The sequence below is a fragment of the Mchenga conophoros genome, linkage group LG23 (assembly GCF_057382185.1).
Source record: "Mchenga conophoros isolate Kocher_MC1m ecotype Shallow Benthic linkage group LG23, M_conophoros_male_GT1.1, whole genome shotgun sequence".
NCBI lineage: Eukaryota > Metazoa > Chordata > Actinopteri > Cichliformes > Cichlidae > Mchenga > Mchenga conophoros.
In genome coordinates, this window is record NC_140547.1 from 4409973 (window position 1) to 4431775 (window position 21803).

General features: G+C 42.1%; 5 protein-coding genes across 12 annotated transcripts in view; 2 read left to right on the plus strand and 3 right to left on the minus strand.

The window, feature by feature from the left end:
* Positions 1-2549, minus strand: part of ap3d1 (adaptor related protein complex 3 subunit delta 1) — a 28291-nt gene extending 25742 nt beyond the window's left edge. For 6 of the 8 annotated variants that reach the window (XM_085264161.1, XM_085264163.1, XM_085264159.1 and 3 more), the window contains exon 1: positions 2213-2548. In XM_085264161.1, coding sequence (XP_085120287.1) covers positions 2213-2308 — 96 coding nt within the window. In that variant the 5' untranslated portion in view covers positions 2309-2548. Of the gene's footprint in view, positions 1-2212 lie in introns of all 8 variants that reach the window. The other 2 variants (XM_085264156.1, XM_085264164.1) reach the window with 2 other exon arrangements.
* Positions 2550-2786: 237 nt separating this feature from the next.
* On the minus strand, positions 2787-12391 carry LOC146546440 (hepatoma-derived growth factor-related protein 2-like). The gene is made up of 16 exons (XM_085265173.1): positions 12154-12391; positions 11455-11531; positions 10805-10946; positions 10250-10459; positions 9672-9794; positions 8685-8753; positions 8401-8581; positions 8161-8245; positions 7738-8035; positions 7526-7659; positions 7356-7423; positions 7159-7229; positions 6962-7063; positions 5082-5241; positions 4855-4972; positions 2787-3914 (listed from the first exon to the last, which is right to left on the minus strand). Exons 1-16 carry the CDS (start codon positions 12223-12225, stop codon positions 3815-3817), a joined length of 2010 nt encoding a protein of 669 aa, XP_085121299.1. The 5' UTR covers positions 12226-12391; the 3' UTR covers positions 2787-3814.
* A 1150-nt stretch (positions 12392-13541) lies between these two features.
* Positions 13542-15645, plus strand: LOC146546441 (fumarate hydratase, mitochondrial). Its single transcript, XM_085264981.1, has one exon. It carries the CDS (start codon positions 13601-13603, stop codon positions 15098-15100), a length of 1500 nt encoding a protein of 499 aa, XP_085121107.1. The 5' UTR covers positions 13542-13600; the 3' UTR covers positions 15101-15645.
* A 97-nt stretch (positions 15646-15742) lies between these two features.
* fam32a (family with sequence similarity 32 member A) lies at positions 15743-18524 on the minus strand. Its single transcript, XM_085264982.1, has 4 exons — positions 18371-18524; positions 16897-17041; positions 16052-16105; positions 15743-15925 (listed from the first exon to the last, which is right to left on the minus strand). The coding sequence occupies exons 1-4, from the start codon at positions 18442-18444 to the stop codon at positions 15857-15859; spliced, it is 342 nt and encodes a 113-aa protein (XP_085121108.1). The 5' UTR covers positions 18445-18524; the 3' UTR covers positions 15743-15856.
* A 102-nt stretch (positions 18525-18626) lies between these two features.
* On the plus strand, positions 18627-21746 carry mrpl54 (mitochondrial ribosomal protein L54). The gene is made up of 3 exons (XM_085265923.1): positions 18627-18831; positions 19020-19176; positions 21186-21746. The coding sequence occupies exons 1-3, from the start codon at positions 18705-18707 to the stop codon at positions 21316-21318; spliced, it is 417 nt and encodes a 138-aa protein (XP_085122049.1). The 5' UTR covers positions 18627-18704; the 3' UTR covers positions 21319-21746.
* The last annotated feature ends 57 nt before the right edge of the window (positions 21747-21803 follow it).

A 21803-nucleotide genomic window follows, 5' to 3' on the forward strand; every position in this document is an offset into this window, starting at 1 on the left:
TTCTCCATCACAATCTTCTTCAGTTATCCATCCAGAACCAATTTAAATAACTGAAATAGTTGACATAAGGCCAACACAGACAACCTTCCTGCCAGTAACACATACTGGGGTGGAGATATATTTGAAGGCGTGCACGCTCCAAGAAACGAATGACTGGGCTTAGATGAAACTAACTAGTGCTATATTCTTTTTAAAATCTGATCACTATCACAAAGGCGAGTAAAATTCATACTTCCAATCCTCACACCTTAATTCAATACAGATGCTGTTCCAAAGACGTGGGAGAGACAGTGAATGAATGAACTATGCAGAAACTTTGCACAAACTCTGCACACATGTGTAAAACAAACAGAGAAACTGTGGGATATTCAGCACACACTTCAGAGTACACACAGAGGCGTATTAATATTTTAGCAGACTGCCCACTGTTGACTGGGTAACCACCACCTTATCTAGGCTGCCTGGGTTGGGTTTCCACTGGTGAACAGCTCAGACTATACAGCGAAGCAAGAGATCAAACGCTAACGTCCTGGAACGACAAAACTGACCCATATGCTTGTTTTTCCATTTCCAAAAACTCAAATATAGACACAGACAGCATTTGTGTCTTAATACAAGTAATATAATGTAAAAGTAAAGCATCTATAAAGCCGGTTTAGTGCTTCTAGCTGAACAATACTGAGAAGAAATCAAATCTCAAAGTAGTCTTGAGGTCAGACGTGCCACCTTGACATTTGGCATCTTCCCTACAGCGACGATGTAGGTGCGCGCACACAGCAGTACAGCTTGAAGCAATCAGGGATCGTGCTTCACAGTAAAAGCTACTTTGAACTGCTCCATTGTTCAAAAGGGTTTGCTGTGCATGTTTGATTTGGCAGATTTTAGGTGAATAGTTCACCTAATAACGGAGCCAAAGTCAATGTAGTTTTTAAGGAAGTTAAACAAAACCCCCAAACATATATAGTGTGTAACAAACATATATGATATGGTATATATGGTATGGTATGATATACTGTATTCTGGCCAGAATGTATATGGTATGTTAGAGTTATAGATAAAATAGGGATATGATGTGCTTATTGTTTGTTTATGAATTTTACAAACTAGTTAAAAAGTTAAGAAAAGATCTGGCTGCTGGACCCAGGATGGCAGCCTCCCCATGCACTGGTGGAAACTTGGACAGACTGACATTCATAAATATGCTGCAGACAGTCCTGAGAGTATTGTAAACAACAGAATTGGAGCATTTTGCTCGACAAACTGTGTGATGACTATTTCCGAATTACTCCAAGCATCTTGTCTGAGACGGGCCAATATCAGTATCTGGCTCTACTTCATACCCACCCTGCCTTACTACCTGACATAGCATTTCACAGCATCAATATGTTTAGATGCAGCCAACGCAGAGCTTATAGGAGAGATAGGATGATGTGACAGATGTTAACAGATGGCTAACCCCCACACACACCCTCTGACTGCCCCTTCAAAGCAAGATGCTTTGATGAGCCTGTCATCACCCACAGCTCTGTGGCAGGGATGAGGAGCCGTTTCACGGCACATGTTGGATGACTCATTTCGAGATTATATAAAGGCTCAGATTTAATCTGCGAATCCAGAATAGTTACAACTAGAATTTTTAAGCTAACCCTCGAAACATTAGGCCTCTCTTCACCAACTCATCACAGCATTCATTCAGAGGCCAAGTGGCTGCAAAGTCAACTCAAATAAGTGACTGCATATACTTCTCACCAAACGGGCCTGACAGTAAAAAGCCTTTAGCTCACAATATAAATGACAAGAGCCTAAATATCTGCATATCTGGTGTGCTCTCGGTGAGTAATCTACTGGTAAACTTTAATGATCTAGCGAGATGCTTCCTCTAACTGCCTGTTAGCTAGACTAGCTAGCTGTCAGTAACGTTGGCAGCATTTTTCTATTAAAACCCGAGAAGTTGTGTTTCTACCGACTCAGTAACAGGTCGCAACCAATAACATGTTAGTAAGCAAAGGACAGTTTACCACCCAGCCAGCAAGGCAGCGGCGTCAGCCGCTGACGATAACGCTAGCTTTCCAGCCTACCTAACGTTAACTTACCCAGCGCTAGCCCGCTGGTCAGCGATAACGGTAACGGCACAGTGTGTGTGCTGGACTTATAAAAACGTTAATGAACGTAAAGCTTAAAACACCCCGGTGTCACGGTTTGCTCGTTTTACCTCATCTTCCTTGTGATTCCTGATGCCACGTACTAAATCCTGGAGATTTTTATCGAACATCCGATCGATGCTCCCTTTGACAATCTTCAAAGCCATGACTGTCTGCGACTTTGTACCGCTTCTGTCCTGCGGGGCCGAGCGCCTTGCAGAGATCTAGGGGGTGCCGACCGACGCGCTACACCGTGTCTCATCCACCCGGGTGCCGTGATGTGCTGCGGGGTCCGCTGCTGTTTACTGAGCCCGGGCAGATGAAGTTGAGGCCAGACGGGGCCGTCCTGTGCTGTGCAGAGACGCTGGCAGTGGATCGGTGTAGGAAATGGCTGACAAAATGGCGTCTAAAGTCAGCTGACTTGGAGTATTATGCGAGATTCTCATGTGGGAATCAGTTGAGTTAAAGGGCTCGTCCTCCCCACCCACCCCGTCCTCCCCACTTAGCGTCTGTTGTGAGCCAGAAGGTTTATTCTCTTAATCCTAAAAAAGTTAAACACAGTCAGTGTAGCATGTGAGAATAATGACTCACTAACGACTGTCAATGTGGCAGGTCAAAACACCAAAAAATGTAGTAGAACCAAAACCATGCTGATATTTTTATTCAAGTCTAGTGATAGAAATACTTTACCAATTTACATAGCACTAAAAACACCGGCTGTATGCACATGACAGAAAAAAAACATGTCAAAAAAAAAGGCTGCAGCTACATGAGATCTCATTAGCTTTTAAGGGCAGTTTTTGTTTTTAATGTGTGCGTTATTCCATTTATTAAGCAGACACTAGGGGAGAGGAGAGTACAAGGTGTTTAACTCCACATAGATTATTATTTTTAGACAAAACTGTATCTATCTGAAAACGAGGCTATAAAAACAGTAGGTGGACCTCAACCAGAAAACAGTTTTAAGTGACTCTTTACATTTCAGACTGGATTCACTGGGTCAAGACCAGAGAATTAAAAAAAATACTTAACATAAAAGACAAGTAGCATTTTACCCCTCCCACTATGGCAAACACACAGATAGGAGGCCTTTGTGATGTTTTGCAGGCTTTATAAAAAAAAAGAAAAAGAAAGAAGCCAACAGATGTAAGAGCTACACACACACATACACACAAAAAAGCATAACTCATTTCTTCCCATTTTCTTCATCAGATTCAGTTTCATCTCATATTACCCCGCTCTATATAGAAGAGCTAAAAATGTAATCATTTGACATACACACAGTATGAAAGACCAAAGTTCAGATTTTAGAAAGAAGAAAGCAGCCAGGAGCTGGCGGGAGTTTGGAGTGAGGATCCAGGACGGCCAGAGTGTCGTAGAAAAGAAAAAGTACATCTCGGAAACCAACGAGTGTTGCGTGGTGCCGTTATCTAGCTCACTAATAAGCATGTCGTTTCTGATGTGATGAACAAATGGACTAAAAATGGGCCTTTTCTGGTTTGGTATGGTTAGAGTACAAAAATGTCTAAAACATGAACAATGAAGTAACAGATAAGGTAGGAAATGCTGGGTGTGTGTTGCAATGTTGTTGGGCCAGCAGCACTGCGTCATGTTAAACAGAGGCCACCATCTTTTAGCACTTGGTCCACTGCAGTGGTCGGTGAGGGATGCTTTCAGCTCTCGGCGGCAGGTTGTTCCATCTCCGCAGAGATCGAGTTGTCCTCTTCTTCGTACGTGTGCGTTTGCTGTTCGGCCGAGCTGTCCGGGCTTCGCCTGAAGAGGATCGCAGAGTCGTAACAATACACGTAAAACAAGATTACGCCCGATAATGTTTATTTAGTAAATATCACGCATCCAACAATGCAGGCGCCTCTTTAGGAGTTTTTCTACACTTAACCTGACGGCACCATAAGACCTCTTACCGAAGGTGTCTTTAAATACTTTGTGTAGCGTGCTTTTCAAAAACCTTTCATACAATTTAATTTATTTTATATAGCAGACACATAGTGAACGAGTGAGTAGGTTTCATGTGTGTCCAACCAAATGTATCGAGTTTTATTGTTAGACGTTGCCTGACACATGTTTATGGTAAATGGCCTGTATTTATATAGCGCTTTACTAGTCCCTAAGGACCCCAAAGCGCTTTACATATCCAGTCATCCACCCATTCACACACACGTTCACACACTGGTGATGGCAAGCTACATTGTAGCCACAGCCACCCTGGGGCGCACTGACAGAGGCGAGGCTGCCGGACACTGGCGCCACCGGGCCCTCTGACCACCACCAGTAGGCAACGGGTGAAGTGTCTTGCCCAAGGACACAACGACCGAGACTGTCCAAGCTGGGGCTCGAACCGGCAACCTTCCGATTACAAGGCGAACTCCCAACTCTTGAGCCACGATGTTTATCTTCCCTTATTTGTCTTTCTAGGCTCTGATTATTCTGACATATTCTTATTTATTTATAAACTGTTTGTCCTGTATGAGATATAGTTCTGATTGGATATTATTCCCATTGGTTGTGGTCCTGTGACCAATCACAGGCAATTTAAGATGGTACCCCCCTCCCTATGTTTAATTGTCTAACGAAGAGCAGGCATGCTTGAAAACATCATACATGACATCATCCGATTATAGCAAAAATGTGTCTCGTTTGCTAATGTGACCCAAGCTCGCATCCTGTCACAGGTGGGTTTATGTGTGACGCTCACCTGTTTGGACTTGAAGCCGTATCAACGTTGTTCTCGTCTTGTATGGGTGACTTTGGCTTTTCCTCTCCCTCTGTGTCATTTTTTTTCTGCTCTGATTCCCCATTCACAGGTGTGGAGTCTGCTCACGGCAAAATCAGATTTAAATAAGCGAGCAGACAAACCCAAAGAAAGTGCACTAGAAAACAGTAGAATCCAGATTTTAGTAAATCCAAAACGAGTGCTTTTACCTGTGTTTTCTGTCTCTTTCTCCTCATCATTCTCTGGCTCCTTGTTCTCAGTTTTAGGTTTGGCTGCCACCTCCGCCTTGCCCACAAAACGCAGTTTTAACTTGTTGTAGACGTCGCTAGCTTTTTCCATGACTGCAGTGCTGGCTTTATACCGCCGGATCTAAAATGAACACAAACATGTCAAATAAGTCCGGTAACATTTTTTATATGAATTTGTTCAAATAAAAAACACGTAGATTGCTAAACATACGCTTGCTGAACATTTTATTAGGTACATCTGTTCAACTGCTCATTAAAGCAAATATCTAAATCAGCCAATCGCATGGTAGCAACTCGGCGCATTTAGGCATGCAGACACGGTCAAGATGACCTGCTGAAGTTCAAACTGAGCATCAGAAGAAGGCACTTAAGTGACTTTAGTTTTTTTAATTGTTACTGTATGGAGGGCATCTACTAGCGGCAAGATTTAGGAAAATCAGTACAAGTATTCCAACAAAAATAGTAAACCTTTTGAAAGCAGTTGACTCTCAGTCTGGTAGATGTCCAAAGTCTCAATAAACATGACCATTAAACCCTGATGAGGCTTTAATGGTCTAACAAAAACTAACAAAGACTAAACATAAGGATATTTTCTCTGTTTTCCAAATTCTCAATAATTTCAGTTTTAATCTTTCCAAAAATCCAGTTTTTATTTTTAACTACAATGTTTTTCCCCATATACAGTTTCTCCATATTTAGTACAGTTTTAGTTAACTATAGTAACTTTGGGTACTGAATGAATTTGCCCAAGTATTTCAGAAACTGCTGATCCTACACATCTATCTCTATGGTTTACAGAGAAAACACACAATATGGCTGCTGAACATGCTGTACCCATCTTCTGAGTTCACAGTCATCAAAAGTCACCACATTTCAATCCATTTGAGCACATCTGCTGAGGATTTGCATTACAGATGTGCAGCAACTGTGTGATGCCATCGTGTGCTGCACCTTCAAGTTCAAGTTCAAATTTTATTCGCCACATGCAGGTTGCCCTGCAGTCATATCCATAGCAACAACTTCACCAATTTCCACTTGAGCTGTGACTTAACCAATTAACCTATTAACCAATACCAACCTGTTATACGTCAGCTGGTTTACCCGTGAAGGTGTGATTGGTTCATTTGAAAACATTTTTCCCTTTTTTCTGTTTCCTGTACTTTATTTAAACACAAATTTGTTTCTATGTTATTATGACCCTGATGAAAGCCACAAGCCGAAACACGCTGGTCAGTTAATAAAGTTGTTCCTCTTTACCTTTAAGTGTTGCTGGAGTTCCTGCCTTGTTGTATCTATGCCATGTAGAAGTAAGGCGGTTTAGAAAGCAGAAGAGTATCCAGCACTGTCATAGCAAGTTGTAACTAACAAAGTTGCCAATGAGTCTCCCAAAAAAGACTCCTGCCTTTCCTTTTATTATTTCCCTGTCATGTACATACTTTTACAGAGATGGATACACATGAACAATTGATCAAACTTCAAACAATTGATGTCAGCGTGTGTGTAAGTAATCCCTACGAGCCAAAGCTTCACACTGCTTAAAGTTAGCCAATCAAATATTTAAAAACTGGCTTAAAGGCAGAGGAACCAAAAGGCCCTGTTTTGGACAGACTGCATCAAAGCCCAGTGTCAAATAAATAAGTATTATTGTGAACGGTGACTTATGCAAAGTTACTCTACAAGTGTTTAAGAATAAAAACACAAGGGCAAAACAGTTACTGCTCAACCAACCTTGTGTTGCGTTTTGACTACTTGAGTAAATTTTAGCACAGGTTTTCCAGCTTAAACACCAAAAGGAGCTGTGGACCTAGAAAGAACAGTGGAGCAATACAAAACAAATTCACCTTTTTTAGTGTGGCAATAACTTCAGCGTTCTTATGTAGGATCTGGCTGGTGACAGGAACAGCCTCGAGCTCTTCCAGTGCTTGTAGACATCGCTCTATGTCCTGAAAACCACACAAACCAAATTTTCACGCCAGAATAAAAAGAAACCCAAAACATTTATGTGACCATATTAATCATCGTCTTAAGCGTTACGTACTGGGTTGTCCACTTTAAGTGCAAACTTTATATCTGTATGAAGCTTCTGTAGCCTTTCTCCAGGTGACGGCTCTGCAAATAAACACACAAAGTACTAAATTATATCTTTATCCGTTCTTGATAATGAAAACTGAACTTGTCTCTCTCTCTTATATAAATGACACTGCATGTTTTCAGCCAACAGCGTGAGTCACTGACCCTTTTTCTTCTCCACCTTCTTCTCCGGCAGCTTCTCTGGTTTGCGTTTCAGCTTTTCAGGCTTGGACCTAAGACAGAGAGGAAACTCTGTGATCCGTGTACATTAATGTTTGATCACCACCTCCTGATGAGCTGTGCATGCAGTAGTCTGTTCCCCATTGAGCACTCACCTCGCTCTGGACCTCTCCTCTGACCGTCTGGCTTTCTTCTCTTTCAGCTCTCTCTCTTTTCGTTCTTTCCTCTCCTTTTCTTTCTTTATTTTTGCTTTCTTCTGGTTGTCTAGCTTCTTGGGTGGCTTCTTTACCTTTTGATGGGAAAGTATCACGTATAATCCCATTTCTTTAACAAAAGCAAAAACATTACTCTATGTTAACAGACGTACCTCAGCTGGTGGCGGAGAATCAGAGTCTGAGGGCGCAGGGATAGGTGGTGGGGGGGGTTTCTTGGACTTCTTCAACGGGTGATCGTCTATACCTTCATCTGAGCTACTGCTGCTGTCACTGTCACTCTCTTTTTTAGCCTTATCTTTGTCTTTTTTCTTCTTCTCCTCCTCCTCTTTCTCTCGCTCACGTAGCCGGCGGAGCTCTTCAGCTTCCTCCTTTTTTCGCCGCTCCTCCAGCTCTCTTCTGCGTTCTTCATCTCGTTTCTTCCATTCACTGATGCGGTCGGGTTCACTATCACTGCGAGAGGTGGGAGGGCAAGGCAACCTTAATTATGCCAAGCTAATGTATGGAGTAGAATTTCTCTTACTGTATTAACCTGTGGTGCATAAATCGTTAAGAAGGAATCCTGGGAGCAGCCTGACCTTTCGCTGTCGGAGGACGATGAAGGCGCTCGTTTTGCCGGCGCAGGTTTGGGTTTACGTGCTCGAGGCTTTGGCGCCGGCTTCTCTGTGAATCAGAAAGACACGAGCACAGACTTTGAAAAACTCTGCACTAACTCACGAGCAAAGAATTGCTTCTAAACATCCTTCTAAACATCTATCTGCATCGCTACGATTGTAGATGAAACTGTAGTAAATAAAAGAGCAAAACTAAACTCGCACCTTTCTTGCGAGCCTGTGGGCCCTTCCGCGGGGGAGGATCTGATTCCGATTCAGACTTTGAGCCAGACTGGGATTCTGAACCAGACAGAGCCGGTCGAGGCTTCTCGTCCTCCGAGTCGCTGTCTGCTACTTTCTTCTCCGATGCCGATCCAGAGTCTGAATCAGAGTCGGACGAAGCCTTCTGCAAGGTCACAGAGAAAAAGTAACGAAAGCTGGAAACGCAAAGAGAAGACACAGAGTTTTGTGACAGGTAATTCTTTCTGTGACGGGGCCTTCTGGTTCACCTTTTTCTTCCCTCTGCCTCCTGCTTTCTTCACACCTCGTCCACCAGATTTCTTCTCTGGAGTAAAATCCTGTTGAAGAAAAACAAACATCAAATGATTTGCAGCTGAGACGTTATAAGAGAGACACGAAAGAAATACACAACAGCGGTTTGTCTCCTCCCTGCCCTGAAAAGGCCAATCAAAAGCCATATTGGAAAATGGGAAGAAAATTGGGAAATTAATTGATATAAAGCTGTAATTTACTGCACCTTGCACCTAAAAAAAAAGCTTTAAAACCTTACTTTGAGGCAAAACCCACCAAACTCTGACTGGTCGTTCTGTATGTGCAGTTTTTATGCCACCATGACCAAAGAAATTAATTTCATCCATCCATTTGCTTCCGCTTATCCTTTCAAGGGTCGCGGGGGGCGCTGGAGCCTATCCCAGCTGTCATAGGGCGAGAGGCGGGGTACACCCTGGACAGGTCGCCAGTCCGTCGCAGGGCCAACACACAGGGACAGACAACCATTCACACTCACATTCACTCGCACATTCACACCTAGTGGCAATTTGGATTATCCAATTAACCTATCCCCACAAGCTGCATGTCTTTGGACGGTGGGAGGAAGCCGGAGTACCCGGAGGGAACCCACGCAAACACGGGGAGAACATGCAAACTCCACACAGAAAGACCCCGGCCTGATGGTGGAATTGAACTCAGGACCTTCTTGCTGTGCAGCAACAGTGCTAACCGGCTTCCTCCCACCATCCAAAGACCCGTGAATGCACCGTGAATTCATTTCATTTCATTTGTAAATAGCGACTACAGAGGTGCTACCAAGTTGGCAGCTGAGTGGTGAGACTTGTGTCAGGAAGAGCATCCAACATAAATAAATCTACCAAATCAAACACGTGGCTATAGCAACCCATTTGCAAATGAGAGGCAACCAAAAGTGGCTTTGAGTATCAGACTCCTCCACAATCACGCGCGTACGCACATGTTATTACCTGATCACTGTTTTTCCCAGAGTCAGACTCCGAAGGTGTGGGTTCTGATTCAGAAGGAGATCCACTCTCTTCTTCATCTCGGTCGCTCGATGAGCCTCGTGCCTTTTTTGGAGGAGGAGGCCGCTGAAACAAAAAAAAAAAAAAGTACTTGTGAGAAAACAGAAAATTTGAACAGTTATAGGTCACTTGAGATATAAAAATAATCTCACTGCTCAAATATTCAAGTCATGCAGACAAATCCCTTAATTTCTGGCTCATTTAGCTTTCGTCACTGCTGCGACAACATCGGCTATAAAAAAAAAAAAGCCACCAGAAAATGTGTGCTCTTCTTTCAACTCTTCAAATTCTCGGTAACTATTCATGAATGACAAATTGTTACAGTAACTTGGCTGCTGCTGATGGTAGTTGGTCACGTATGGTGCCAGAAAAACCTTCTTTGTGGCCCAAACTGTGACCAAGGAAACCATTTATTTTAATCAAGCTCAACATCAAAAACAACAGGAGTGAATCTTAAATCAAATCACTGGACGAGTTGTAATGACACACATCCACTAACAATATAATCCTCGTATAATTACCTTAGGAGCCTGTGGCTTTCGCTTCATTCCTCCTCCTCCTCCGCCCCCTCCTCCTCCTCCGCCCCCCCTTCCTCTGTCTTCACTCCCAGAATCTGAATCAACCTCACTTCCTGTGTGTGCTTTCCGAGGAACCGGGGCGTCCTCCTCATCGTCCTCCTCGTCGCTTCCTCCTCCTGCATTTTCAGCCTCGCTGTCAGATGAGCTAGCTGGCTGCAGACAAAACACAATAAAATATAATAATGAAAAATATCTGAACAGGGCGACAAAAAGGGGAGAAGCAGCAAAGATACTGGTGAAGAACAGTAGCTGCTTTGGTGAAGGTCACACAGGCCACAGTCTCTCCAAGTCTGAACAAGGAATTTTTCATGAGAAGGAAAAGTAGATTCATTTGAATCAAACCAGTCGCTACCAAGTACATCCTGCAGATCCTAAATCTATGCTCACAAAAATCACCCAAATGAGGGTTATGAAAAAACAAATGCGCTTCCAGTATCTTTTACATTTCATGCTGAATTATGCCTGCTTCAGGATTTTGGGAAGATGACAGAGACTTACTACAGGTGGGGCGCTGTAGGAGGCATGTGGATTGTTCTGGATCTCCCATAAGCCTTCATTGAATCCCTTCCTTTTGTTGGGTTTCCCATATCGTTCTCTGTACTTTTCATAGGCAAAAAGGTCCTTTGGTGCGAGGAATGCTCTTTGAAAACAGAGAAAATAAAGAAAACGTGAAGCAAACTGACGGGAAACAATCTGATGTCCCAGGCTTTCAGTAATGAACAGGATGTTTATACTTGTGTTTAGGAAGGCTGGTGTTCGACTCCAGACTTTGAAGCAGATCACTGTGCCACCTAGTGACAGATTAAAATACTGCAGGTGCCATCTTGTCAAACAGATGGTGTGTCTCACCAGTTCAAATATGTCAACACATCTTGTGGAAACATACTGCGCACTAAGACTGACTCAAATTAACAGTAGTTTCACATCAAAGTAGTTATATGTGCCAACGTCACTCTACCAAAAGGGATTTTTTTTTTTAAAAAACAGGTGAGCCAGAGCCTAAATTCAAAACTGGAACTACCAAATTTAACCAGAAAAAGTAAACATGGCTGATGAATTTCAGCCAATGTGCAAGTTTACAACACCTGCATCCACCCAAGATTAAACAGTTCTGCAAATACACTTAACTCTAGTCTCTGTGTACTTACGTTTCATGTGTCCCAAAGAAGAAAATGGGGATTTTATTAGGAGGTGGTTTCACTGCTCCATCAGCCACATCTTCAATCTGTTTAAAAAAAAAATAATCGTAATTTTTAAAAGCATGATTTTCAATGAAGAGAGCAAACAGATGACATGTCACACATTCACTTGCAGACACAGGACTGAACACACAACTGTGGCTCGAAAAGTTGTTTCTGCTCATCAGAATCCCCGTAAATGTGCCACTTCAACGGTCAGCCCCTTGGCCATTTGTGCAATTAGCAGTTAAAACAACAACAAACGCAACCTGATAGTCGTTTTATCCATTTTAATGCGCAGGGAAATATGCTCTACAATATCAGCAAGTTTTTAAAAAGGGGAGGGGGAAAAAATCCACAATTTTTTTTTTAAACGTCATCTCCATAAAAACAACGTTAGCTGGGGTGGTGAACGTCTCCGTGTAGGTTAGGCCACGAGCATCTCATGCAAATTTTGCCGCTCATACGCTGACAGTGGGCCTGTGCACACCTGCAGCCTGTCAGCCCTGCAGAAGTAAGCCTACGCTTTCTGTTTGTCTGTATCCATAAACGTAGTGGAGAACATCTACAGAGAACCTTCTACAGCGTCCCGTGCAGAGCAGCCCACCCCCTCCTCCGCCTCTCAGACTGCTGCTGCTGTTAACGTTGCTTGCTTGCTTGCTTGCTTACCCTGGCTGGCCAATGGGGGTATCCCTTCATCTTAGCAAAGACGAGGTCTCCGGGCTGGAAGTTGTGTGGCATTGTTCTTCTCTTCTGCACAGCCTGGGTTTAAAAAGGTTTAAGATACGCAGTCTTTCTGTGTCTCTCTCGGTTTGATGTTTTCAGGTCGACACGAAACCTGGAAACGGTGGTGTTAGCTACCAAGCTAACAGTATACTAACGTTACCGCGAGAAGCTGCGTGAAGCCAGACGCTACGTACTAACCGTTTCCGCTCCAGGGTGCCAAGTTAGCCTTCAAAAGAAAGACTTTAAAAAACGACTCAATTAAAGAGTAAATTATCTTTTCCTTCATATAAACATTTTTTGGCCGCGATTAAACAAATTTTAGTTTTCCACCAACAAAAAAATCACGAAAATATTGTTTTTAAGAGTGTAGCTTAAATTTACACAAACTAAATACATATATGCAAAATTATACAGTTCAGTTCCACATGTTTACATACTATAGACATATACTTATGACTATGTTATTTGCATATTTCATGGTCTGTAAACGTGCAATATCCTTGAATACATACATGCATTTACATACATATGTGGGGAAGTATGTATCGCTCCATTTTCTTCTGCTTATCCAATCTCCCAGCTGTCATAGGAAGTAAGGCATGGTACATCCTGGACAGATAGACACAGAAAACTATTTACGCACACATTCAGTGTTCAGTTTAGATGCACCTCTTTGGACTGTCGAGCAAAGCCAGTGTACCAGGATAGAACATGCAAACTCAACACAGGAAAGCCCCGGATGTGTGAAATGATTTGAACTTGGGAACTTTCTGCTGTGAGATTATAGTACTAAACACTGCATCACTATTTAAACCTGTGGATATGTGTATGCGTATACATGTCAGTATATTTGGCTGTTACTGAAATTTTGTGCACCATGTAAGGGTGGTGTGGCTGCATTTTCGTTATGCTTGTATAATGACAATAAAGAGTCTTTATAATTTATGCTTTTCAAATAGTAAAACACAGAAACGCGAAGTAAGACAGACATTCTTAAAAGTAAAAATATAAGCACATCAATCCCAACAAGCTTCACACATACCCAATATCACTTATTTCACAACAAAATGTATTTAAAAGTCGTCTTCAGGTTTGATTAAACGCTCAATTTTAAATGACTGAATTATTTAAATTCTCGACTTTTATTCTTTTAAGTCAAACAGACTTCCCTGTCGCACCGGAAATAGAGTTGTGGGATGTTTGGAAAGCTTCATTAATCCGGATGAAGCTGTCTCTTCGTTTTCTCGTGATACGACAGCCACAGCGGAAATCCCGCCTTTCTTGCCTCGCGATTGGCTGACCGCCGATCAGTTTCCTGATCACCCAATGACATATTACAATGTGGAAAGCAACGTTGACCTCCCCCCGAAATCACCTCTAGTGAGAAGCCATGTTTCGGTCTTTAGGACGCGTTCAGCAGTTTAACTGCAACTTCCTGACTCTGCAGAGGCTCAGCGCTACCTCTAAACTCCACATCTGCACGTCCAGAATGGCCAGCTCGGACTACAGGATTGAACGGGACACGTTTGGGGAGCTCAAGGTTCCGGCCGACAAATACTACGGGGCCCAAACTGTCAGATCGACCATGAACTTCAAGATAGGGGGACCAAGTGAGAGAATGCCCATCCAAGTGATCAAGGCCTTTGGTGTCCTGAAGAAAGCAGCTGCTCAGGTGAACAAGGAGTACGGCCTGGATCCAAAAATAGCTGAGGCAATCGTCCAGGCTGCAGATGAGGTTTCAGCCGGTAAGCTCGATGATCATTTCCCTCTGGTGGTATGGCAGACTGGCTCTGGAACTCAGACTAACATGAATGTCAATGAGGTGATCAGCAACAGGGCTATTGAGATCCTGGGAGGGAAACTGGGCTCCAAGGATCCAGTTCACCCCAATGACCATGTCAACAAGAGTCAGAGCTCCAATGACACCTTCCCCACAGCCATGCACATTGCAGTAGCCACTGAGGTCCACCAGGTCCTGCTGCCCGGCCTGCAGACTCTGCACGACGCACTTGCTTCAAAGGCTGAAGAGTTCAAAGACATCATCAAAATTGGGCGCACACACACTCAGGACGCTGTGCCGCTCTCGCTGGGCCAGGAGTTCAGCGGTTACGTCCAGCAGGTGAAATACAGCATTGAGAGGGTGAAGGCAGCCATGCCCAGGGTGTATGAGCTGGCAGCTGGAGGCACGGCTGTAGGAACGGGACTTAACACCCGCATTGGGTTTGCTGAGAAGGTAGCCTCCACCGTTGCTTCTCTCACAGGCCTGCCGTTTGTAACCGCTCCCAACAAATTTGAAGCCCTGGCAGCTCACGACGCCCTGGTAGAGCTGAGCGGGGCTCTCAACACTGTGGCCGTCAGCATGATGAAGATCGCCAATGACGTCCGCTTCTTGGGGTCAGGACCTCGCTCAGGCCTTGGAGAGCTCATCCTACCAGAGAATGAGCCAGGAAGCAGCATCATGCCGGGCAAGGTGAACCCAACCCAGTGTGAGGCCATGACCATGGTGGCAGCCCAGGTGATGGGGAACCACGTGGCCGTCACCGTCGGAGGCAGCAACGGACACTTTGAACTCAACGTCTTCAAGCCGATGATGGTGAAGAATGTGCTGAACTCCGCACAGCTGCTCGGCGACGCCTCCGTCTCCTTCACCAACAACTGCGTGGTGGGCATCCAGGCCAACACGGAGAGGATCAACAAGCTCATGAATGAGTCCCTCATGCTGGTCACAGCGCTTAACCCACACATCGGGTACGACAAGGCGGCCACCATCGCTAAAACGGCTCACAAGAAAGGCTCGACCCTGAAGGCTGTGGCCGTGGAGCTGGGCTATCTGACCGAAGAGCAGTTCGACCAGTGGGTGAAGCCAAGTGACATGCTGGGACCAAAGTAAACTGACAACCCAAGGAAAAGGAAAAAAAACAAAACTCTTTTACACAAAAGAAAAGAGTATTTAAGTAAATCAGATGTGGAACTGAGTAAGCATTTTTTTTTGGATCCTGAACTTTTCATCTCTCAACAAAAAAATCTGGCATACTGTTGTATGACGCAACTTGCGTAATATCTGGCATACTGGTAGAGTTCAAAGTGCACTGTGTCATGGTCCTTTGGTATGGATGAAACAGCTGATGCAGCTCTACACACCTTTTATCTTTGTGTCTTAACAGGGAATGTTTTAAGAAGTAGCAGCAGTAAAGCTTCGTCATCAATATGACTTAATTTTGTACATGTAAACATGTAAAGTCTTTTCTTTTTTTCTTCCAGAGTCAGAATACTTTTAACTCCTCCTCAGCTTGTAGTCGATACCATTGCAGCTCGGAGTGCCATTGTGGTTGCTTCAAAACACTACATAACATTGTACCTCGTGTGTTTTGGTTTACACGATGTGTGCCATTTATGCCATGTGTCCGTTAAATGAAATGCATTTGTTAAAATAAATTCAGTCTTATTTCAATTTTTTTCCTTGCTTACATGCACGCACATTAGCATGATTGGTTAAACATCTGCTGTATAAACACCAGGGATTACAACAGTATGAAGTTGAAATCAAATGAATTTTAATTGTAAACAACAAATATACATTTCAAAAAACGTGGTGCAGAAACATTTTGTACAAGTGATGAAACAAGAGTGAACATTTGCGCCGGTTTTATTTGGTCCAGCTGACTTTGGGGATGTCATAATGCTCTGTCAGGTTGTCCAGGTGACGGTTAAAATCCTGATAAACAAGAACATAATGTCACAAACTGTTTCTATTAAGAAATATGCAATTTTGATATTAAGTTTTATGTAAATGTTGTCTTAAATCTATGTCTCTGAAAGTCCGAGTTAAGGAAGCTCTTACCTCGACTCTGTGTTTGTGGGTCTTTGATGCCTTGTTCAAAATCCGCTCCATTTGCTGTTAAAAAGAAATGGAGAGAAATGTAATGCCAAACAATTTACATTAGAACTTTCATTTTACACATTCACAATCTTTAAATCTCTGCCAGAGGGGAGAAAAAAAAACCCCAAAACACTTAACACAGACTACTGGATTTAGTGGGAGTAAGATTGACTGACACACACACAGTAAGAATTTATTTCAGATTACATAACAAGTCAAGGTTTGGATGCTTCTTTGTTCACAAGTGGTCACCGCAGCAGGTAGCACCAAAGTTGATTTGGCAGATTTTCACACTGGATGCCATTCCCAAAGGGATTTGGGTCTCTTTTCAGAAATGAACTGGGAATTTGCTTATTAGGCAAATGTGTATTTCAAAACTACACTAGTTTGGAATTATTGTACAGTGCTAAGCTTGTTGGCTCTCTCTTAGAGGTAATATTATCAATACCTTAGTGAAACATCATTAGCAATTGATGTTTTTCCACTGGCAGACCTGGTGCAGATTTGTTATTGAAACCCTGCTATAATTCATGATACTGACAATAAAGATGGCTTTAGGAAATATTGCCCTAAACAACAAAAGAGATTCTGAGTTTAGATAATTTACTTCAGAGAATAATAGATTTGGCTGCAGTTTTCAAGCAGCTCAAGTTTGGTTTTCAGTCCTGAAAAGGGCCAAATTTGAACCCAACCTTACAAATAATTCACTTCTCCTAAACAGAAACTTCTACAATCTATTAATACTTATGTTAGCTTTGTTTCCCCTCACAATTCAATCCCTTGAACGCTGGAGAAAAAGAACTCACCCGTTTCTCTTGCATCTTGTCAAAAGCAATCTGTGCCGGTGTCCTTTTGTCAAGATATACTTTCTTGGTTTTCACCTCCTCATCGCTTTGGCTGGTAACGACCTGCTCCATGCGATGCTTGCTCTCCTTGTTCTTCTTTTTCTTCCTAAAAATAAGAGAAACACCATTATTATTCCTCATAATTTATTACCAATTTTGTGCAAGAAAATGTACATGCAGGACAGTACTGTGCAAAGGTCTTGAGCCACTCCTCTTTTTCAAAAAATGTTTTGCCAGAAAAATTGGAAATAGCTGCAGCAATTTTTTTTAATCGAGTGCACCAATGGTGACTACTAATGTTTAACTGTGTTTGGGATAAAAAAAAAACAAAACAACCATTTTTAACTTCTCTCCTGAATTCTTCCACACATGTTAACAACAATTTGTACCAAAAATTTCACTCCATAAGACCTGGTGCCACTGATTTTGTTCCACTTCTTGAGTAATTTGATATACTTTTCCCCCTCATTTCCCTTCTTCGAGACTGGTTACTTGACAGCCACCCTTTCACTGAGTACAATTCTGATGAAGCTTCAGCAAACAGTAGATGGATCCACTGAAGGGCCATCTCTCAGGTTCTGTATCAGGTCTTTTTGGGATGTTCTTAAGGACAACACTTTCAAATACTATTCATCCACTGTAGATGAATTTTCTTTTAGGCCTCCAACTTCTTCTTTTCTATTTGCCTTATTTTTAAGGTGAGATAAAAACCTTTGAAATGCCTTAATACCACCTGGCCAACTATTTTATCAACACAACTAAAAAAACAATTACAGCAAAAAATAAAAATAAAAACACAAAGAAATGAGAGGTGCCACAAGACTTGCACAGTACTGCACATACCATTCAAGTTGGGGGGTTTTTGAGTATGTTAGTCAAATACCACTAAAAACAGGTTTCATTTGAATACACAAAGATCCTGTAAGCACTTAAGGCCTGCAAAGTCCCACAACTACAGCAGTAATCATGTATTACGTAACACACATCTGTCTTTAGCGTTCAAAACCTTGTGTCTGTTTTCTGAACAACTAACTAGTCAGTTGGTTTTGTGTATTTTAGATTTTAACATTTAAAAGGGATGTGTATCCAGTGTCGTGCAAAAGAAAGTATATATTAGTCGGTCGTTTTGTTTTTGCCAAGCTAGCTAGCTAGCTACCCCTTCTGTTACAGTCCATAATTCTACTATCAACAGCTCTGAGGCCACGAAGCATGCGTTTAAATGTTATTTTCATATTTGTTGGCCTCTTCAAATATTACGTAATATTACTCATATCCACACACGTTCAGTGAACAAAGAGGTTTGTTTTCCTACTAGCAAAAGGGCTAACCATAGCCTGGTACGAACACAACCACATAATTTGAAGTATTTCATCGACTTGACAGAGATGTCTTTTTCGTACATTTTCTTCTAAGCGCTGATACTACTAAGACTTACTTTTTCCCAGCAGAAATATCTCCCACACCCTTTAATTTCAGGGCACTTTTCTGGACTGTAGCGTACTCAGACATGTTCGAGAAGCTGTTTGTCGTCGTCTTCTTCTGCTTTCTGCTCTGACAGAGACGGATCAGGATCAGTGCTGCCACCTATTGGGAGGTGAAAGGAAGCGATCCAAGTATGCATGAAAATGTCCTGCGGTGTTTCTTCCCAGCCACGGGGGGTGCTGTACTCTACTTATAACGAGGCAAATACGAGGCAGAAAGCGGAAGTTGAGGCAAAACTGAATGTCAAATTGTAGCATGGTGGAGTTCGTTTTTAAAATAAAGTAAAAATGTTACGGTACAGTTTATTACGGATAGCACCGGTAGCGCGGTGCCTCACCGGAAACAACACGTCGTTTCTGTGCAGGGTGAGCATATTAAACAGAGGACAGACATGTGGATATGCTAAGAAAGTTGGTGAGTAAAGAGGACATCTGTGTGCCAAGCTTGTTTACTTTACTGTGTGCGATTATATAAAAACAAAAAGGGGAGATGTCGATGCATGTGTCATTTAGATCGCATTAAATTTAAAATGTTGTGTGGATTTTTTTTTTCATTCCACATGAGTCTAATTTGAGTCACAAATCTCTTCCTCCATTTTTTAGCGGCCAAGGGAAAGGGTAAAGGCATGATGAAAGAGGAACTGAAAGGTCCAGAGGTGTGTAAAGACCCTGTCAGACTCACATCTCATGCAGTAGGGGTCAACATCTTCAAACAAGGGGAAGACCCCAAGCTGAAGCCTCCTGAGGAGTACCCTGAATGGTGAGAGTGCACGTTATGTTAATGTTTTATTTAATGTTTTCCCTCGTTGTGTCATCATTGTACACACATCCAGTGGAAGTTTCACCCATTTACTTAACAAATAAATGGTGTGATGTTCTGGGAAAAGTAAGTCCACATCTGGCTCCAGAAGCTGGTTGTGCCTCCTTAGCTTAAATTAATTAATAGGCATTTTTCAGAAGTTTACTGGTTTTCAAAAAAATTCCAAAACTGATATAAAACTTAGGAAACTTGTGATTCCTGAAACAAATCTGTCTGCAGGTGCGATTTCCATTTAGTCCAAATGTATAAACCTGCTCCTGAAATGACTGTGAACACCAGATCTTTATAAATATCGAAACACAAAGTGGAAGATCAGTGATTAAATTAAAAGCAGAAACACAGCTGCAGCAGTGATCGAGAGGTACAGAATGAGACATCGTGCCACTAATCAGAGCCACGGTGCGATCCTCTGAAAATGATGGCAGTGAATGGGGAACTACTTACACCAGTACCTCTCAATAAAAGACATGCATTGCTTTATCAAGTAAAATATGAGTTCCTCTTGCAGCTCACAGACTGTGATAAGAATACATCTGTTCAGCAGTTATACCACAGTACATTTATTCTTAATAGTGAAGCACAGAGTTGGGACTATGACTATATGTCTTTATTGTATTTCGTTTTTTCTCCAGGGAACTTTTTCTAAGTTTTTCTTTGGACATTGGCTGTCCCCCCTCCCCCATTTTTTTTTGTTAAGCCACTTAACAGAGACTCATGAACCATTCAAGCATGACAAAAAGCAGCTTAGGCAAGGGATTCACTATTATATGCTGCATTTGTTCCCATGTCTTTAGCTGAATCTACAAAAAATGCCAAAGATAATACGCTGAGAGGCATAAAATAGTATTTTTGGACCAACATTGGGATTCCAAAAGAGCTATTAGCTAAACTAGCTGGACCAGCTGAACATCTATAGCTTATTTCAACACGCTGTGCACTGTGTCCATGAAAGTATATGAAGACACTCGACAAGTGGTTCCAGGTTCAGTGAGTGTTCACAACCATTTGTAAACTATGGGTTAGCAGCTAGCTAACAGATGAGACCTTTTATTGCATGCAATGCAATAAAAGCATATCTGGATTGAAAAATGCAGTCATGGATTGTCCTCCCTAGAGCCCATAACTCAACATTATTAAAACAGTGTGGGATCATCTTGACAGAGAATGCAACAAAAGCCAGCCAAGATCCAAAGAAGAACTTTGAATGTCCTTTAAGAAGCCCGGAGAACTATTCTTGAAGACTGTTTAAAGAAATCTAGAGAAAATAAGCCTGTATTTTTAATATACATAATATAAAATGCATTTCTACTCATAAGTCACCTCAAGCTGCTTTAAACTAAAAGATAAAGGCCTTTCAAGGTCTTTATTACAGAGGAAACCTCAACAATCAGACGATACCGTATGAGCAGCACTTGGCGAGAGCAGGAAGGAAGAACTCCCTTTAAACAGGACGAAACCAGTAGAGCCAGGTTTGAGGAGAGGCAGCCATCTAACTGTGACCAGCTAGAGAATAAAGGAAAAGAGAAGAGGAGGAAAAAAGGAGAGCTTAGCGAGATCAAGGGCAAAACATAAAATGTGTGCAGTGTTTTTAAAAATTTGAGCTTGGTGGATGTTTCGTTTTACAGCAAAAAGTCTGCAATCGGCCAGAACTTGTTAGGAGATGCTGGCAGTTGTGTGAAATCTGTGCCATTTGTAGGTAATTTTCTTTATATTGAATTAACTTTTACATCTATTTTTAAACTCAAAGGCATCCACAGCCTTTCTACCTGCAGTGATTATGAATGCTGGCCGTTTCCAAAATATGAGTGCTTTTGGTTTTTATATTAGTTGATATTGTATCATAGACATATCGACTCACTGCTTAAGTAATCGGGGAACTTCTTTGTGAGTTGTTGTTGTTGTAGTTGTTATATTTCACTTCTTTCTTTCTTTTCTTTTCTTTCACTCAGGTTGTTCCAGTTAAACCTGGGAGCAGCCAAAAAGCTGAACGAGCTCGAGTCGGACTCTTGGGAGTATTGGAAACGTCTGAGGAAGGAAAACATTTGGCGTTTCAACAGACTACATAAAGGGAAGAAGTTGTAGGGTTTCACTGGACTTACTGAGGGCAACAGCAGTGTTTTACACCCTGGACTGAATTACCATGACAGAAACGGACTTCTGGATCAGTCTATCCCACCTGACAGCTGAGAGACTTTTGTCTCTTCATCGCTGGTTCTGTTTGATGCAAACGTTCTCTTGTGTTAAACAAAGGTGGTGATATAACAGCGTGAACTGCAAAGGAGTCCTTCAAGAAGGCAAAAACTGAACATCATATGAACCTAATGAAGTTATTGTCTCACTTCAGACAAACTCTTCATTAAATCAAATTTGACCAGTTTTCATGAAGTCGTAGTAACAATTTTCAACATTTCTGTTGTATACTAGAACGCTCTGGAGTAGTTACTTTGTGGCAAAAAGTAGAAAAAAAGGATTTCATTGTGTTTAACTTGGATTAAATCATTTGAACATGTGTTTATGGTGTTTTGTTTTCTTTTTGCAAATCACTTTGCCTGTTTGTGAATGTGCAG

Excerpts from the sequence above, each read along its gene's own strand:
- LOC146546440 (XM_085265173.1), bottom strand. The coding sequence starts at position 12,225 with ATGCCACACAACTTCCAGCCCGGAGACCTCGTCTTTGCTAAGATGAAG. Across the intron at positions 11,532-12,153 it reads ACCCCCATTGGCCAGCCAGG|ATTGAAGATGTGGCTGATGG; the intron begins GTAAGCAAGCAA and ends TTTTTTAAACAG. Across the intron at positions 8,036-8,160 it reads TCGTCCTCCGACAGCGAAAG|TGATAGTGAACCCGACCGCA; the intron begins GTCAGGCTGCTC and ends CACCTCTCGCAG.
- LOC146546441 (XM_085264981.1), top strand. The coding sequence starts at position 13,601 with ATGTTTCGGTCTTTAGGACGCGTTCAGCAGTTTAACTGCAACTTCCTG.
- fam32a (XM_085264982.1), bottom strand. The coding sequence starts at position 18,444 with ATGTCTGAGTACGCTACAGTCCAGAAAAGTGCCCTGAAATTAAAGGGT. Across the intron at positions 17,042-18,370 it reads GATATTTCTGCTGGGAAAAA|GAAGAAAAAGAAGAACAAGG; the intron begins GTAAGTCTTAGT and ends TCTTATTTTTAG. Across the intron at positions 16,106-16,896 it reads ACAAGATGCAAGAGAAACGG|CAAATGGAGCGGATTTTGAA; the intron begins GTGAGTTCTTTT and ends TCTTTTTAACAG.
- mrpl54 (XM_085265923.1), top strand. The coding sequence starts at position 18,705 with ATGTTACGGTACAGTTTATTACGGATAGCACCGGTAGCGCGGTGCCTC. Across the intron at positions 18,832-19,019 it reads TGGATATGCTAAGAAAGTTG|CGGCCAAGGGAAAGGGTAAA; the intron begins GTGAGTAAAGAG and ends TCCATTTTTTAG. Across the intron at positions 19,177-21,185 it reads CCTGAGGAGTACCCTGAATG|GTTGTTCCAGTTAAACCTGG; the intron begins GTGAGAGTGCAC and ends TCTTTCACTCAG.